This window comes from Entelurus aequoreus, linkage group LG23, assembly GCF_033978785.1.
Source record: "Entelurus aequoreus isolate RoL-2023_Sb linkage group LG23, RoL_Eaeq_v1.1, whole genome shotgun sequence".
NCBI classification, from domain to species: domain Eukaryota; kingdom Metazoa; phylum Chordata; class Actinopteri; order Syngnathiformes; family Syngnathidae; genus Entelurus; species Entelurus aequoreus.
Genome location: NC_084753.1, coordinates 44740830 through 44760488, shown reverse-complemented (window position 1 = coordinate 44760488; position 19659 = coordinate 44740830). Strand labels below are relative to the sequence as shown.

General features: G+C 38.9%; 1 protein-coding gene across 5 annotated transcripts in view; it reads left to right on the top strand.

The window, feature by feature from the left end:
* Positions 1–19659, top strand: part of smoc1 (SPARC related modular calcium binding 1) — a 107647-nt gene that overhangs the window by 64643 nt on the left and 23345 nt on the right. For all 5 annotated transcript variants that reach the window (XM_062033822.1, XM_062033821.1, XM_062033820.1 and 2 more), the window contains 4 exons: positions 4969–5161; positions 9906–9988; positions 14615–14720; positions 18582–18826. In XM_062033822.1, coding sequence (XP_061889806.1) covers positions 4969–5161; positions 9906–9988; positions 14615–14720; positions 18582–18826 — 627 coding nt within the window. The remainder of the gene's footprint in view (positions 1–4968; positions 5162–9905; positions 9989–14614; positions 14721–18581; positions 18827–19659) is intronic.

The following is a 19659-nucleotide window of genomic DNA, read 5'->3' as shown; positions in this document are numbered from 1 at the left end:
TGTGTCCCAGGGGCCAATTAGTGTAAATACGGAGTCAATGTGTCACGGGGGTCAATTAGTGTAAACATGGAGATAAGGTGTCCCAGGGGCCAATTAGTGTAAACATGGAGACAAGGTGTCCCAGGGGCCAATTAGTGTAAACATGGAGACAAGGTGTCCCAGGGGCCAATTAGTGTAAACATGGAGATAAGGTGTCCCAGGGGCCAATTAGTGTAAACATGGAGACAAGGTGTCCCAGGGGCCAATTAGTGTAAACATGGAGATAAGGTGTCTCAGGGGCCAATTAGTGTAAACATGGAGACAAGGTGTCCCAGGTGCCAATTTGTGTAAACATGGAGATAAGGTGTCCCAGGGGCCAATTAGTGTAAACATGGAGAGAAGGTGTCCCGGGGCCAATTAGTGTAAACATGGATAGAAGGTGTCCCAGGGGCCAATTAGTGTAAACATGGAGAGAAGGTGTCGCGGGGGCCAATTAGTGTAAACATGGAGACAAGGTGTCCCAGGGGCCAATTAGTGCAAACACGGAGACAAGGTGTCCCAGGGGCCAATTAGTGTAAACATGGAGACAAGGTGTCTCAGGGGCCAATTAGTGTAAACATGGAGACAAGGTGTCTCAGGGGCCAATTAGTGTAAACATGGAGACAAGGTGTCTCAGGGGCCAATTAGTGTAAACATGGAGACAAGGTGTCCCAGGGGCCAATTAGTGTAAACATGGAGACAAGGTGTCCCAGGGGCCAATTAGTGTAAACATGGAGACAAGGTGTCCCAGGGGCCAATTAGTGTAAACACGGAGACAAGGTGTCCCAGGGGCCAATTAGTGTAAACATGGAGAGAAGGTGGACCAGGGGCCAATTAGTGTAAACATGGAGAGAAGGTGTCCCCGGGGCCAATTAGTGTAAACATGGAGACAAGGTTTCTCAGGGGCCAATTAGTGTAAACATGGAGACAAGGTGTCCCAGGGGCCAATTAGTGTAAACATGGAGAGAAGGTGGACCAGGGGCCAATTAGTGTAAACATGGAGACAAGGTGTCCCAGGGGCCAATTAGTGTAAACATGGAGAGAAGGTGTCCCAGGGGCCAATTAGTGTAAACATGGAGAGAAGGTGTCCCAGGGGCCAATTAGTGTAAACATGGAGACAAGGTGTCCCAGGGGCCAATTAGTGTAAACATGGAGACAAGGTGTCGCGGGGGCCAATTAGTGTAAACATGGAGACAAGGTGTCCCAGGGGCCAATTAGTGTAAACATGGAGACAAGGTGTCCCAGGGGCCAATTAGTGTAAACATGGAGACAAGGTGTCCTAGGGGCCAGGTAGTGTAAACATGGAGACAAGGTGTCCCAGGGGCCAATTAGTGTAAACATGGAGACAAGGTGTCCCAGGGGCCAATTAGTGTAAACATGGAGAGAAGGTGTCCCCGGGGCCAATTAGTGTAAACATGGAGAGAATGTGTCCCAGGGGCCAATTAGTGTAAACATGGTGACAAGGTGTCTCAGGGGCCAATTAGTGTAAACATGGAGACAAGGTGTCCCAGGGGCCAGGTAGTGTAAACATAGAGACAAGGTGTCCCAGGGGCCGATTAGTGTAAACATGGAGACAAGGTGTCCCAGGGGCCAATTAGTGTAAACATGGAGACAAGGTGTCCCAGGGGCCAATTGGTGTAAACACGGAGACAAGGTGTCTCAGGGGCCAATTAGTGTAAACATGGAGACAAGGTGTCCCAGGGGCCAATTAGTGTAAACATGGAGACAAGGTGTCCCAGGGGCCAATCAGTGTAAACATGGAGACAAGGTGTCCCAGGGGCCAATTAGTGTAAACATGGAGACAATGTGTCCCAGGGGCCAACTAGTGTAAACATGGAGACAAGGTGTCCCAGGGGCCAATTAGTGTAAACATGGAGACAAGGTGTCCCAGGGGCCAACTAGGGTAAACATGGAGACAAGGTGTCCCAGGGGCCAACTAGCGTAAACATGGAGACAAGGTGTCCCAGGGGCCAACTAGTGTAAACATGGAGACAAGGTGTCCCAGGGGCCAATTAGTGTAAACATGGAGACAAGGTGTCCCAGGGGCCAACTAGTGTAAACATGGAGACAAGGTGTCCCAGGGGCCAACTAGTGTAAACATGGAGACAATGTGTCTCAGGGGCCAATTAGTGTAAACATGGAGACAAGGTGTCTCAGGGGCCAATTAGTGTAAACATGGAGACAAGGTGTCTCAGGGGCCAATTAGTGTAAACATGGAGACAAGGTGTCCCAGGGGCCAATTAGTGTAAACACGGAGACAAGGTGTCCCAGGGGCCAATTAGTGTAAACATGGAGAGAAGGTGGACCAGGGGCCAATTAGTGTAAACATGGAGAGAAGGTGTCCCCGGGGCCAATTAGTGTAAACATGGAGACAAGGTGTCCCAGGGGCCAATTAGTGTAAACATGGAGAGAAGGTGTCCCAGGGGCCAATTAGTGTAAACATGGAGAGAAGGTGTCCCAGGGGCCAATTAGTGTAAACATGGAGACAAGGTGTCCCAGGGGCCAATTAGTGTAAACATGGAGACAAGGTGTCGCGGGGGCCAATTAGTGTAAACATGGAGAGAAGGTGTCCCAGGTGCCAATTAGTGTAAACATGGAGACAAGGTGTCCCAGGGGCCAACTAGTGTAAACATGGAGACAAGGTGTCTCAGGTGCCAACTAGTGTAAACATGGAGACAAGGTGTCCCAGGGGCCAACTAGTGTAAACATGGAGACAAGGTGTCCCAGGGGCCAACTAGTGTAAACATGGAGACAAGGTGTCCCAGGGGCCAATTAGTGTAAACATGGAGACAAGGTGTCCCAGGGGCCAACTAGTGTAAACATGGAGACAAGGTGTCCCAGGGGCCAACTAGTGTAAACATGGAGACAAGGTGTCCCAGGGGCCAACTAGTGTAAACATGGAGACAAGGTGTCCCAGGAGCCAATTAGTGTAAACATGGAGACAAGGTGTCCCAGGGGCCAATTAGTGTAAACATGGAGACAAGGTGTCCCAGGGGCCAATTAGTGTAAACATGGAGACAAGGTGTCCCAGGGGCCAATTAGTGTAAACATGGAGACAAGGTGTCCCAGGGGCCAATTAGTGTAAACATGGAGACAAGGTGTCCCAGGGGCCAATTAGTGTAAACATGGAGACAAGGTGTCCCAGGGGCCAATTAGTGTAAACACGGAGACAAGGTGTCCCAGGGGCCAATTAGTGTAAACATGGAGAGAAGGTGGACCAGGGGCCAATTAGTGTAAACATGGAGAGAAGGTGTCCCCGGGGCCAATTAGTGTAAACATGGAGACAAGGTGTCCCAGGGGCCAATTAGTGTAAACATGGAGAGAAGGTGTCCCAGGGGCCAATTAGTGTAAACATGGAGAGAAGGTGTCCCAGGGGCCAATTAGTGTAAACATGGAGACAAGGTGTCCCAGGGGCCAATTAGTGTAAACATGGAGACAAGGTGTCGCGGGGGCCAATTAGTGTAAACATGGAGACAAGGTGTCCCAGGGGCCAATTAGTGTAAACATGGAGACAAGGTGTCCCAGGGGCCAATTAGTGTAAACACGGAGACAAGGTGTCCCAGGGGCCAATTAGTGTAAACATGGAGAGAAGGTGGACCAGGGGCCAATTAGTGTAAACATGGAGAGAAGGTGTCCCCGGGGCCAATTAGTGTAAACATGGAGACAAGGTGTCCCAGGGGCCAATTAGTGTAAACATGGAGAGAAGGTGTCCCAGGGGCCAATTAGTGTAAACATGGAGAGAAGGTGTCCCAGGGGCCAATTAGTGTAAACATGGAGACAAGGTGTCCCAGGGGCCAATTAGTGTAAACATGGAGACAAGGTGTCGCGGGGGCCAATTAGTGTAAACATGGAGACAAGGTGTCGCGGGGGCCAATTAGTGTAAACATGGAGACAATGTGTCCCAGGGGCCAACTAGTGTAAACATGGAGACAAGGTGTCTCAGGTGCCAACTAGTGTAAACATGGAGACAAGGTGTCCCAGGGGCCAACTAGTGTAAACATGGAGACAAGGTGTCCCAGGGGCCAACTAGTGTAAACATGGAGACAAGGTGTCCCAGGGGCCAATTAGTGTAAACATGGAGACAAGGTGTCCCAGGGGCCAACTAGTGTAAACATGGAGACAAGGTGTCCCAGGGGCCAACTAGTGTAAACATGGAGACAAGGTGTCCCAGGGGCCAATTAGTGTAAACATGGAGACAAGGTGTCCCAGGGCCAATTAGTGTAAACATGGAGACAAGGTGTCCCAGGGGCCAATTAGTGTAAACATGGAGACAAGGTGTCCCAGGGGCCAATTAGTGTAAACATGGAGACAAGGTGTCCCAGGGGCCAATTAGTGTAAACATGGAGACAAGGTGTCCCAGGGGCCAATTAGTGTAAACATGGAGACAAGGTGTCCCAGGGGCCAATTAGTGTAAACATGGAGACAAGGTGTCCCAGGGGCCAATTAGTGTAAACATGGAGACAAGGTGTCCCAGGTGCCAATTAGTGTAAACATGGAGACAAGGTGTCCCAGGGGCCAACTAGTGTAAACATGGAGACAAGGTGTCCCAGGGGCCAACTAGTGTAAACATGGAGACAAGGTGTCCCAGGGGCCAACTAGTGTAAACATGGAGACAAGGTGTCCCAGGGGCCAACTAGTGTAAACATGGAGACAAGGTGTCCCAGGGGCCAACTAGTGTAAACATGGAGACAAGGTGTCCCAGGGGCCAATTAGTGTAAACATGGAGACAAGGTGTCCCAGGGGCCAATTAGTGTAAACATGGAGACAAGGTGTCCCAGGTGCCAATTAGTGTAAACATGGAGACAAGGTGTCCCAGGGGCCAACTAGTGTAAACATGGAGTCAAGGTGTCCCAGGGGCCAACTAGTGTAAACACGGAGTCAATGTGTCCCGGGGGCCAATTGAAGGTTTCCTTCATATCAGGAGTGATGACGAGTTTGTCCTGGTTCCAGAGAAAGTTCCGTCATGTGACCAAGAGAGACAGAGTGCTCTGGACGAGGCCCGGCAGAACCCTCGCGAGGCCATTTTCATCCCCGACTGCGGGCCCCGGGGCCTCTACCAGGCGGTCCAGTGCCACCAGTCCACAGGGTACTGCTGGTGTGTGCAGGTGGACACAGGAAGACCCATACCAAGGACCTCCACCAGGTAACTGCTCATCATGCCACAGTCGCCGGGCGATACTGAAATGTCGATACCGCCGATACCAGCTCTGTATGTGCTAATAGTGATTGTAAAAAGTAAACATGAATAATTGTGATATTTAGTCCAAGTCAACGTATGCAGGGGCCATTTTGACATCTTCTTATCTGATTACAGATACAGTACATTATTATTAATATTACTACATTTGTATTATAAGTACATTATTATTAATATTACTACATTTGTATTATAAGTACATTACTATTAATATTACTACCTTTGTATTATAAGTACATTATTATTAATATTACTACATTTGTATTATAAGTTCATTACTATTAATATTACTACATTTGTATTATAAGTACATTATTATTAATATTACTATATTTGTATTATAAGTACATTAATATTAAGATTACTACATTTGTATTATAAGTACATTAGTATTTATATTACAACATTTGTATTATAAGTACATTATTATTAATATTACAACATTTGTATTATAAGTACATTGTTATTAATATTACATTATTATTAATATCACTACATTTGTATTATAAGTACATTATTATTAATATTACAATCAATCAATCAATCAATCAATCAATCAATCAATCAATCAATGTTTATTTATATAGCCCTAAATCACAAGTGTCTCAAAGTACATTATTATTAATATTACTACATTTGTATTATAAGTACATTATTATTAATATTACAACATTTGTATTATAAGTACATTATTATTAATATTACTACATTTGTATTATAAGTACATTATTATTAATATTACAACATTTGTATTATAAGTACATTATTATTAATATTACTACATTTGTATTATAAGTACATTATTATTAATATTACAATCAATCAATCAAACAATCAATCAATCAATGTTTAATTATATAGCCCTAAATCACAAGTGTCTCAAAGTACATTATTATTAATATTACTACATTTGTATTGTAAGTACATTATTATCAATATTACTACACTTGTATATAAGTACATTATTATTAATATTACTACATTTGTATTATAAGTACATTATTATTAAGATTACTACATTTGTATTATAAGTACATTATTATTAAGATTACTACATTTGTATTATAAGTTCATTATTATTAAGATTACTACATTTATATTATAAGTACATTATTATTAAGATTACTACATTTGTATTATAAGTACATTATTATTAAGATTACTACATTTGTATTATAAGTACATTATTATTAATATGACTACATTTGTATTAAAAGTACATTATTATTAAGATTACTACATTCATATTGTAAGTACATTATTATTAATATTACTACATTTGTATTATAAGTACATTATTATTAAGATTACTACATTTGAATTATAAGTACATTATTATTAATATTACTACATTTGTATTAGAAGTACATTATTATTAAGATTACTACATTCATATTGTAAGTACATTATTATTAAGATTACTACATTTGTATTATAAGTAAATTATTATTAAGATTACTACATTCATATTGTAAGTACATTATTATTAATATTACTACATTTGTATTATAAGTACATTATTATTAATATTACTACATTTGTATTATAAGTACATTATTATTAATATTACTACATTTGTATTATAAGTACATTATTATTAAGATTACTACATTCATATTGTAAGTACATTATTATTAAGATTACTACATTTGTATTATAAGTAAATTATTATTAATATTACAACATTTGTATTATAAGTACATTATTATTAATATTAAAACATTGTACTATAAGTACATTATTATTAATATTACTACATTTGTATTATAAGTACATTATTATTAATATTACTACATTTGTATTATAAGTACATTATTATTAAGATTACTACATTTGTATTATAAGTTAATTATTATTAAGATTAATACATTTATATTAAAAGTACATTATTATTAAGATTACTACATTTGTATTATAAGTACATTATTATTAATATTACTACATTTGTATTAGAAATACATTATTATTAAGATTACTACATTCATCTTGTAAGTACATTATTATTAATATTACTACATTTGTATTAGAAAAACATTATTATTAAGATTACTACATTCATATTGTAAGTACATTATTATTAAGATTACTACATTTGTATTATAAGTAAATTATTATTAATATTACAACATTTGTATTATAAGTACATTATTATTAATATTACAACATTGTATTATAAGTACATTATTATTAATATTACTACATTTGTATTATAAGTACATTATTATTAATATTACTACATTTGTATATAAGTACATTATTATTAATATTACTACATTTGTATTATAAGTACATCATTATTATTTTACAACATTTGTATTATAAGTACATTATTATTAATATTACTACACTTGTATATAAGTACATTATTATTAATATTACTACATTTGTATTATAAGTACATTATTATTATTTTACAACATTTGTATTATAAGTACATTATTATTAATATTACTACACTTGTATATAAGTACATTATTATTAATATTACTACATTTGTATTATAAGTACATTATTATTAATATTACTACATTTGTATTATAAGTACATTATTATTAATATTACTACACTTGTATATAAGTACATTATTATTAATATTACTACATTTGTATTATAAGTACATTATTATTAAGATTACTACATTTGTATTATAAGTTCATTATTAAGATTACTACATTTATATTATAAGTACATTATTATTAATATTACTACATTTGTATTATAAGTACATTATTATTAAGATTACTACATTTGTATTATAAGTACATTATTATTAATATTACTACATTTGTATTATAAGTACATTATTATTAAGATTACTACATTCATATTGTAAGTACATTATTATTAATATTACTACATTTGAGCTTTTTCTCATGAATTACAATGTTTTTATTACAATGTTACTTTAGTTTTTGCTATGTAAGAATACAATACAATATTACAATATTACAATATTACATATAGAATAGATTACAATGTTACAATATTACATGTAAGAAAAAAAGACAATATTACACCAGGTGACAACTTGACTGCGTGTGTATAATGTTGGACATGCTGGACATGTTGGACATGTTGGACATGTTGGACATGCTGGACATGTTGGACATGTTGGACATGTTGGACATGCTGGACATGTTGGACATGTTGGACATGTTGGACATGTTGGACATGTTGGACATGCTGGACATGTTGGACATGTTGGACATGTTGGACATGTTGGACATGTTGGACATGTTGGACATGCTGGACATGCTGGACATGCTGGACATGTTGGACATGTTGGACATGTTGGACATGTTGGACATGTTGGACATGTTGGACATGTTGGACATGCTGGACATGTTGGACATGTTGGACATGTTGGACATGTTGGACATGTTGGACATGTTGGACATGCTGGACATGTTGGACATGTTGGACATGCTGGACATGTTGGACATGCTGGACATGCTGGACATGTTGGACATGTTGGACATGATGGACATGTTGGACATGTTGGACATGTTGGACATGTTGGACATGCTGGACATGTTGGACATGTTGGACATGTTGGACATGCTGGACATGTTGGACATGTTGGACATGTTGGACATGCTGGACATGCTGGACATGTTGGACATGTTGGACATGATGGACATGCTGGACATGCTGGACATGCTGGACATGTTGGACATGTTGGACATGTTGGACATGTTGGACATGCTGGACATGTTGGACATGTTGGACATGTTGGACATGCTGGACATGTTGGACATGTTGGACATGTTGGACATGTTGGACATGTTGGACATGTTGGACATGTTGGACATGCTGGACATGTTGGACATGTTGGACATGTTGGACATGCTGGACATGTTGGACATGTTGGACATGCTGGACATGTTGGACATGCTGGACATGTTGGACATGTTGGACATGTTGGACGTGCTGGACATGTTGGACATGCTGACCTTGCAGGCTGTGAGACAACAAACTTAGTTTATTGTCATTTTCCATTGAGGATACTAGTGCCAGGAGAAAAGGAGTCATCCAGTTATGGCTTTTATTAGCCTTCTACACGCTAGCTCACATTAGCTTCTACACGCTAGCTCACATCAGCCTTCTACACGCTATCTCACATTAGCCTTCTACACACTAGCTCACATTAGCCTTCTACACGCTAGCTCACATTAGCCTTCTACACGCTAGCTCACATTAGCCTTCTACACACTAGCTCACATTAGCCTTCTACACGCTAGCTCACATTAGCCTTCTACACGCTAGCTCACATTAGCCTTCTACACGCTAACTCACATTAGCCTTCTACACGCTAGCTCACATTAGCCTTCTACACGCTAGCTCACATTAGCCTTCTACACGCTAGCTCACATTAGTTTCAGACTATAAAAAGACAGCAAATTTGAAAAGATTAAAAGCCAAAAAGCAGGTTATTGATTTAAGAGATCAGGTTTTATTTGGACACTGGTTCTATTCATGTCTTGTGTTCTGGGGTCTAACAGGTACCAGGCGCCAGAATGTGACAGAGTTGTGTTCTGGGGTCTAACAGGTACCAGACGCCAGAATGTGACAGAGTTGTGTTCTGTGGTCTAACAGGTACCAGACGCCAGAATGTGACAGGGTTGTGTTCTGGGGTCTAACAGGTACCAGACGCCAGAATGTGACAGAGTTGTGTTCTGTGGTCTAACAGGTACCAGACGCCAGAATGTGACAAAGCGCCACGGTCTCACCTCCCAGACTCAGAAGATCTTTTCCAAGGCAGAGACCTGACAGGTATTAGTTACTATAGGTAACTATAGGTAACTATAGGTGACTATAAGTTATTATAAGTCACTATAGGTTACTATAAGTGACTATAAGTTACTATAAGTCACTATAAGTTACTATAAGTTACTATAAGTGAGCATAAGTTACTATAAGTGACTATAAGTTACAATAAGTGACTATAAGTGACTATAAGTTACTCTAAGTGACTATAAGTTACTATAAGTGACTATAAGTTGCTATAAGTTACTATAAGATACTATAAGTTACTATAAGTGACTATAAGTTGCTATAAGTTACTATTAGGTACTATAAGTTACTATAAGTCTAAATTACTCTATGTGACTATAAGATACTATAAGTGACTATAAGTTGCTATAAGTTACTATACAGTACTATAAGTTACTATAAGTGACTATAAGTTGCTATAAGTTACTATAAAGTACTATAAGTTACTATAAGTGAGCATAAGTTACTATAAGTGACTATAAGTTACAATAAGTGACTATAAGTGACTATAAGTGACTATAAGATACTATAAGTTACTATAAGTGACTATAAGTTGCTATAAGTTACTATTAGGTACTATAAGTTACTATAAGTGACTATAAGTTGCTATAAGTTACTATAAGGTACTATACGTTACTATAAGTGAGCATAAGTTACTATAAGTGACTATAAGTTACAATACGTGACTATAAGTGACTATAAGTGACTATAAGTTACTCTAAGTGACTGTAAGTTACTATAAGTGACTATAAGTTGCTATAAGTTACTATAAGATACTATAAGTTACTATAAGTGACTATAAGTTGCTATAAGTTACTATTAGGTACTATAAGTTACTATAAGTCTAAATTACTCTAAGTGACTATAAGATACTATAAGTGACTATAAGTTGCTATAAGTTACTATACGGTACTATAAGTTACTATAAGTGACTATAAGTTGCTATAAGTTACTATAAGGTACTATAAGTTACTATAAGTGAGCATAAGTTACTATAAGTGACTAAGTTACAATAAGTGACTATAAGTGACTATAAGTGACTATAAGTTACTATAAGTGACTATAAGTTGCTATAAGATACTATAAGTTACTATAAGTGACTATAAGTTGCTATAAGTTACTATTAGGTACTATAAGTTACTATAAGTCTAAATTACTCTAAGTGACTATAAGATACTATAAGTGACTATAAGTTGCTATAAATTACTATACTGTACTATAAGTTACTATAAGTGACTATAAGTTGCTATAAGTTACTATAAGGTACTATAAGTTACTACAGGTGTACACCAACGCATGCTGTTTAGTACTAAAGTTATGACATTGTCAAAAGTTAGGTATGTTAGCTCAAGGTGTCACACCCTTGCTTTGGCTCACAAACCACAGTGGTCAGGTACCTAGACTCTAGTCCGCACTATGTTTACTGCTGGACCCAAAATGCTCCCAAATGTGTCAAGTGGAGTGAAAATTGGGAATATAACTTATTAATATACCTTATTAATATACCTTATTAATAGAACGTATTAATATACCTTATTAATAATTAATAATGTCTCCACTTTGCATCAGTCCATCTTAGATGAGCTCGGGCCCAGCGAAGCATGTCTGGGTGTTGTTGATAAATGGCTTTGGCTTTGCATAGTAGAGTTTTAACTTGCACTTACAGATGTAGCGACCAACTGTAGTTACTGACAGTGGTTTTCTGAAGTGTTCCTGAGCCCATGTGGTGATATCCTTTACACACTGATGTGGTTCACAAACTGGCAATTGTACTTGGTGCAATGGTGCAACATAGAACAAATAGAACACAGAATAGAATAACATGAGCTGTAACTGAGCTATCAGATCTTGTTATTGTTCATGTGTCTGATGGCCGAGGGGGAAAAACTGTTCAGATGGCGGGAGGTGTGGGTCTGGATGGAGCGTAGTCTCCTGCCTGAGGGGTAGAAGGGAGAATAGTCTGTGTCCAGGGTGAGAAGAGTCAGCTGTGATCCCACCCACACGCCTCCTGGTCCTGGAGGAGAACAGGTCCTGGAGGGATGGGCGCTTACAGCCAATAACCTTCTCAGAAGCACGTATAATGCGCTGCAGTCGACTGTGGCGCCGGGGGAACCACACGGTGATGGAGGAGGTGAGGATGGACTCGATGATGGCTGAGTAAAACTGCACCAGCATCTCGGTCGGCACCATAAGTTTCCTCAGCTGCCGCAGGAAGTACATCCTCTGCTGGGCCTTCTTGATGAGGGAGCTGATGGTCGACTCCCACTTGAGGTCCTGGGTGATGGTGGTGCCCATGAAACGGAAGGAGTCCACAATGGAGACGGGGGTGGGAGAGTCAATCAGGGTGAGGGGGGATGGTGGGGCTGTGACTTTCCTGAAGTCCATGATCATCTCCACTGTTTTCTGGGCGTTCAGCTCCAGGTTGTTGAGGCTGCATCAGGATGCCAGCCCGGTCCACCTCTCTCCTGTAGGCGGACTCGTCGCCATCCGAGATGAGCCCGATGAGGGTATTGTCCGCAAACTTGAGCAGTTTTACGGACTGGTGAATGGAGGTGCAGCAGTTTGTATACAGGGAGAAGAGCCAGGTGGAAAGTACACAGCCCTGAGGAGTACCAGTGTTCATGGTTCGACTGTCCGAGACAATCTTCCCCAGCCGCACGTGCTGTCTTCGGTCCGTCAGGAAGTCATTGATCCAACTGCAGAAGGACACTGACCTGGTACCGCTTGTCTCATAGCAGTCCAGGGAGGATGGTGTTGAAGGCAGAGCTGAAGTCCACAAACAGGATCCTGGCGTAGGTTCCTGGGGAGTCCAGATGCTCCAGGATGAAGTGGAGGGCCAGGTTCACTGCATCATCCACAGACCTGTTGGCTCTGTAGGCGAACTGCAGTGGGTCAAGGAGGGGGGCGGTGATGTCCTTGAGGTGGGGCAGGACCAAGCGCTCAAAGGACTTCATGACCACAGACGTCAGCGCCACCGGCCTTTAGTCTTTAAGTCCTGTGATCCGTGGTTTCTTGGGGACAGGGACAATGGTGGAGGTCTTGAAGCAGGACAGGACGCAACATAGCTCCAGAGAGGTGTTAAAAATGTCAGTGAAGACAGGAGCCAGCTGATCCGCGCAGTGTCTCAGGGTGGAAGGGGCGACACCATCCGGCCTTCTGCGTGTTCAGCTTCAAGAACTGCTGGCGTACATCCTCCTCTCGGATGGAGAGGGCTTTCGATGAAGTCCTGTGATGTTCTTGGAGTCCTTTGATGTCCTTGGAGTCCTTTAAGTCCTTTAAAGAAGTGCTGGCGTTGGTGGGGAGGGTGATGGTGGTGGGGGGAGCAGAGCTTTGATGAGCTGAAGGCCGTTCGTGACGACAGTAATGTGTGTTGAAGCCCTGAGCGAGAGTCCAGTCATTCAGGGCCTGGGGTCTTTGGGCTTATAGTTCGTAATGGCTCTTAGCCCTCTCCACGCGGCTGCAGAGTCATTGGAGCTGAACTGTTCCTGTAGACGGTTACAGTACACAGATTTAGCTTTCTCCACTTCCCTGTTGAAGTGGTTCTTTGCTTCTCTGTACTCCTCAACGCAGCCTCCTTCTTCTTGCGCAGCTGTCGGAGCTTGAGCGTGAACCAGGGCTTGTCGTTGTTATAACAAGCCCTGGTGCACGTTGGAATGATGCACGCTTCATTGAACCGTATGTATGAGGTCACAGTGTCCGTATACTCGTCCAGATTGTCCGTGGCCGCTCCAATTGCCCCCCAGTCGGTCGTCTCCAAACATGCGCGCAGCTCCCCCACAGCCTCAGCGGTGTACTTCTTAATGGTCTTCATAAAAGGTTTAGCCAGTTTCAGTCTCTGTATGAAGGGACAAGTCAAATTAGTCACACTATGTCCTTAAGGACACTGTAACAAGTCAAATTAGTCACACTGTGTCTTTAAGGACTCTGTAACAAGTCAAATTAGTCAGACTGTCTTTAAGGACTGTAACAAGTCAAATTAGTTAGACTGTGTCTTTAAGGACTCTGTAACAAGTCAAATTAGTCAGACTGTGCCTTTAAGGACTCTGTAACAAGTCAAATTAGTCAGACTGTGTCTTTAAGGACTCTGTAACAAGTCAAATTAGTCAGACTGTGTCTTTAAGGACTGTAACAAGTCAAATTAGTCAGACTGTGCCTTTAAGGACTCTGTAACAAGTCAAATTAGTCAGACTGTGTCTTTAAGGACTCTGTAACAAGTCAAATTAGTCAGACTGTGTCTTTAAGGACTCTGTAACAAGTCAAATTAGTCAGACTGTGTCTTTAAGGACTCTGTAACAAGTCAAATTAGCCAGACTGTGTCTTTAAGGACTCTGTAACAAGTCAAATTAGTTAGACTGTGTCTTTAAGGACTCTGTAACAAGTCAAATTAGTCAGACTGTGCCTTTAAGGACTCTGTAACAAGTCAAATTAGTCAGACTGTGTCTTTAAGGACTCTGTAACAAGTCAAATTAGTTAGACTGTGTCTTTAAGGACTCTGTAACAAGTCAAATTAGTCAGACTGTGCCTTTAAGGACTCTGTAACAAGTCAAATTAGTCAGACTGTGTCTTTAAGGACTCTGTAACGAGTCAAATTAGTAACCAAGTGTGTTTGTGCTTGATTGACACCAGGTTGCCCCGAGGGGAAGAAAGTGGAGTTCATAACGAGTCTGTTGGACGCCCTCACCACAGACATGGTCCAAGCCATAAACTCACCAGCCCCCTCTGGTGGAGGGAGGTAGGTACTGACACGTTGTAGTCCCTCTTCTGACAGGTAACAGGCTGTAACGTCCACATAGACTGTCTTGGTTCTCACGTCACACTGGATGGAGAATATTAGCAGAACTGGTTCAGTTCAGATGGCGACTGAAAGACATTTTGAAAGAATATTGTGTAAGAGCAGCACATATGTTGATGACTAGATAGACCTGACCCAGGACTTGCATCAGCATGATACATGTTCCACGTTACCAACAGTTTTGTCAAGGGACACTACTGTAGAAAAGACAACTGTCAATCATTAAGAGTAGTCAGCAGGGATGTATGCCGAGTGCCGCTATTTTGTAGTACCAGTTCCTAATTGGGTCGGTCCTCCTGGACCCTAAAGATTAGTATTTTATCCAGCTGAGCTTGGTGATCATGACACGCTGTCACATTCACTTCAGACATCACCAATCAGCGTGTCATCATCACAAATAGGAAGCAACGTCACACAAAAGTTTGTAACGCCGCAATTTGTCCTATTCGTTATATTTTGATAAACAATCATGAATGAATCTTTCAGCACGTACACAATGTTGACATCTATAGTTATATTTTGATAAACAATCATAAATGAATCTTTCAGCACGTACACAATGTTGACATCTATAGTTATATTTTGATAAACAATCATAAATGAATATTTCAGCACGTACACAATGTTGACATCTATAGTTATATTTTGATAAACAATCATAAATGAATCTTTCAGCACGTACACAATTTTGACATCTATAGTTATATTTTGATAAACAATCATAAATGATATTTCAGCACATACACAATGTTGACATCTATAGTTATATTTTGATAAACAATCATAAATGAATCTTTCAGCACATACACAATGTTGACATCTATAGTTATATTTTGATAAACAATCATAAATTAATATTTCAGCACATACACAATGTTGACATCTATAGTTATATTTTGATAAACAATCATAAATGAATCTTTCAGCACGTGCACAATGTTGACATCTATAGTTATATTTTGATAAACAATCATAAATGAATCTTTCAGCACATACACAATGTTGACATCTATAGTTATATTTTGATAAACAATCATAAATGAATCTTTCAGCACATACACAATGTTGACATCTATAGTTATATTTTGATAAACAATCATAAATGAATCTTTCAGCACATACACAATGTTGACATCTATAGTTATATTTTGATAAACAATCATAAATGAATCTTTCAGCACGTGCACAATGTTGACATCTATAGTTATATTTTGATAAACAATCATAAATGAATCTTTCAGCACGTACACAATGTTGACATCTATAGTTATATTTTGATAAACAATCATAAATGAATCTTTCAGCACGTACACAATGTTGACATCTATAGTTATATTTTGATAAACAATCATAAATGAATCTTTCAGCACGTACACAATGTTGACATCTATAGTTATATTTTGATAAACAATCATAAATGAATCTTTCAGCACTTACACAATGTTGACATCTATAGTTATATTTTGATAAACAATCATAAATGAATCTTTCAGCACGTACACAATGTTGACATCTATAGTTATATTTTGATAAACAATCATAAATGAATCTTTCAGCACGTACACAATGTTGACATCTATAGTTATATTTTGATAAACAATCATAAATGAATCTTTCAGCACGTACACAATGTTGACATCTATAGTTATATTTTGATAAACAATCATAAATGAATCTTTCAGCACGTACACAATGTTGACATCTATAGTTATATTTTGATAAACAATCATAAATGAATATTTCAGCACGTACACAATGTTGACATCTATAGTTATATTTTGATAAACAATCATAAATGAATCTTTCAGCACGTACACAATGTTGACATCTATAGTTATATTTTGATAAACAATCATGAATGAATCTTTCAGCACATACACAATGTTGACATCTATAGTTATATTTTGATAAACAATCATAAATGAATATTTCAGCACATACACAATGTTGACATCTATAGTTATATTTTGATAAACAATCATAAATGAATCTTTCAGCACATACACAATGTTGACATCTATAGTTATATTTTGATAAACAATCATAAATGAATCTTTCAGCACGTGCACAATGTTGACATCTATAGTTATATTTTGATAAACAATCATAAATGAATCTTTCAGCACGTACACAATGTTGACATCTATAGTTATATTTTGATAAACAATCATAAATGAATCTTTCAGCACGTACACAATGTTGACATCTATAGTTATATTTTGATAAACAATCATAAATGAATCTTTCAGCACGTACACAATGTTGACATCTATAGTTATATTTTGATAAACAATCATAAATGAATCTTTCAGCACTTACACAATGTTGACATCTATAGTTATATTTTGATAAACAATCATAAATGAATATTTCAGCACGTACACAATGTTGACATCTATAGTTATATTTTGATAAACAATCATAAATGAATCTTTCAGCACGTACACAATGTTGACATCTATAGTTATATTTTGATAAACAATCATAAATGAATCTTTCAGCACGTACACAATGTTGACATCTATAGTTATATTTTGATAAACAATCATAAATGAATCTTTCAGCACGTACACAATGTTGACATCTATAGTTATATTTTGATAAACAATCATAAATGAATATTTCAGCACGTACACAATGTTGACATCTATAGTTATATTTTGATAAACAATCATAAATGAATCTTTCAGCACGTACACAATGTTGACATCTATAGTTATATTTTGATAAACAGTCATGAATGAATCTTTCAGCACATACACAATGTTGACATCTATAGTTATATTTTGATAAACAATCATAAATGAATATTTCAGCACATACACAATGTTGACATCTATAGTTATATTTTGATAAACAATCATAAATGAATCTTTCAGCACATACACAATGTTGACATCTATAGTTATATTTTGATAAACAATCATAAATGAATCTTTCAGCACGTACACAATGTTGACATCTATAGTTATATTTTGATAAACAGTCATGAATGAATCTTTCAGCACATACACAATGTTGACATCTATAGTTATATTTTGATAAACAATCATAAATGAATCTTTCAGCACATACACAATGTTGACATCTATAGTTATATTTTGATAAACAATCATAAATGAATCTTTCAGCACATACACAATGTTGACATCTATAGTTATATTTTGATAAACAATCATAAATGAATCTTTCAGCACATACACAATGTTGACATTTATAGTTTGTTGGAAGCAGATCAGAATCATATCCATATTTAAGTGTTACTTCTTTCTAAACTCCTATAGTCATATAAAGAATAGCTAGTATTCTTCCTTCTTTAGAGTCTCATAGTAAGGTGTCGGCCTTCTAGATTGGAATGTGTCAGAGTAGAGATAACTCGGAGTAGTCTAAACAACGGGAGTGGGGATGATGGACAGAGGGAGGATCACAGGACTTCCGTGGGTTTGGGGAAGACCGAGCTAGACCGGGGCGAGGGAACGCTGGTGTGCGAGATTGGTCTCACGTTTGTCCTCTAAGCTTGGAGAATAAACCACAACATACCAATTTCTGCCTGGTGATTGAATATAAACATCAGCTTATTGCCATAAGAGAATCTGGGAGAGACTAGCAATTTAAATTCCCCATTGGAGGAATGCTGGTCAACGCAACAAGTTATATTTTGATAAACAATCATAAATGAATCTTTCAGCACATACACAATGTTGACATCTATAGTTATATTTTGATAAACAATCCTAAATGAATGTTGGTATACTTCCTGTGGAAAAGTCCTGTGATGAACTACAAGTGATCCACCTGCAGGTTTGTGGAGCCTGACCCCAGTCACACGCTGGAAGAGAGGGTGGTGCACTGGTACTTTGGCCAGCTGGACATCAACAGCAGTCAGGACATCAACCAGAAGGAACTCAGGCCCTTCAAGAGGTACCTGAAGAAGAAAGCCAAGCCCAAGAAGTGCGGCCGCAAGTTCAGCGACTACTGCGACCTCAACAAGGACAAGGTCATCACCCTGCTGGAGCTGAAGGGCTGCCTGGGAGTCCGCAAGGAGGGTAAGACCATGACGTGGCATGACTGGCACGGGTCAGGGGTGGAGGTCGACATGACTGGCACAGGTCAGGGGTGGAGGTTGACATGACTGGCACAGGTCAGGGGTGGAGGTCGACATGACTGGCACGGGTTAGGGGTGGAGGTCAACATGACTGGCACGGGTTAGGGGTGGAGGTCAACATGACTGGCACAGGTCAGGGGCCGGCATCAAAACAGTCTTGTATATATATATATATATATATATATATATATATATATATATATATATATATATATATATATATATATATATATATATATATATATATATATATATATATATATATATATATATATATGTGACCTTGTGTGTTGACCTCTATGCTAGTTGAGTTTTTTGTATTGCACCATGACTAGGGTAGGTTGTTTAGATTGTGTCTTATAAGTAAATGCTGTGCTGTTATTTCAAGTGTCATTGATCTGATTTACTCACATTGTCCACAAGATGGCAGCAAACATGTAGCATAGGACCTTGCCTGGTAGTTCAGATTCAGTTGAAAGCACCCTGCGGTGCGGTGCTTTGTTCAACTAATGACATCTGAAGATGCTGGCAGACCGCGGGCCGTAGTTTGGACCCCCCCTTACTACAGAATATGTCAAATATTTGTAGTAGTTTGGACCCCCCCTTACTACGGAATGTGTAGAATATTTGTAGTAGTTTGGACCCCCCCTTACTACAGAATGTGTAGAATATTTGTATTAGTTTGGACCCCCCCTTACTACAGAATGTGTAGAATATTTGTAGTAGTTTGGACCCCCCCTTACTACAGAATGTGTAGAATATTTGTATTAGTTT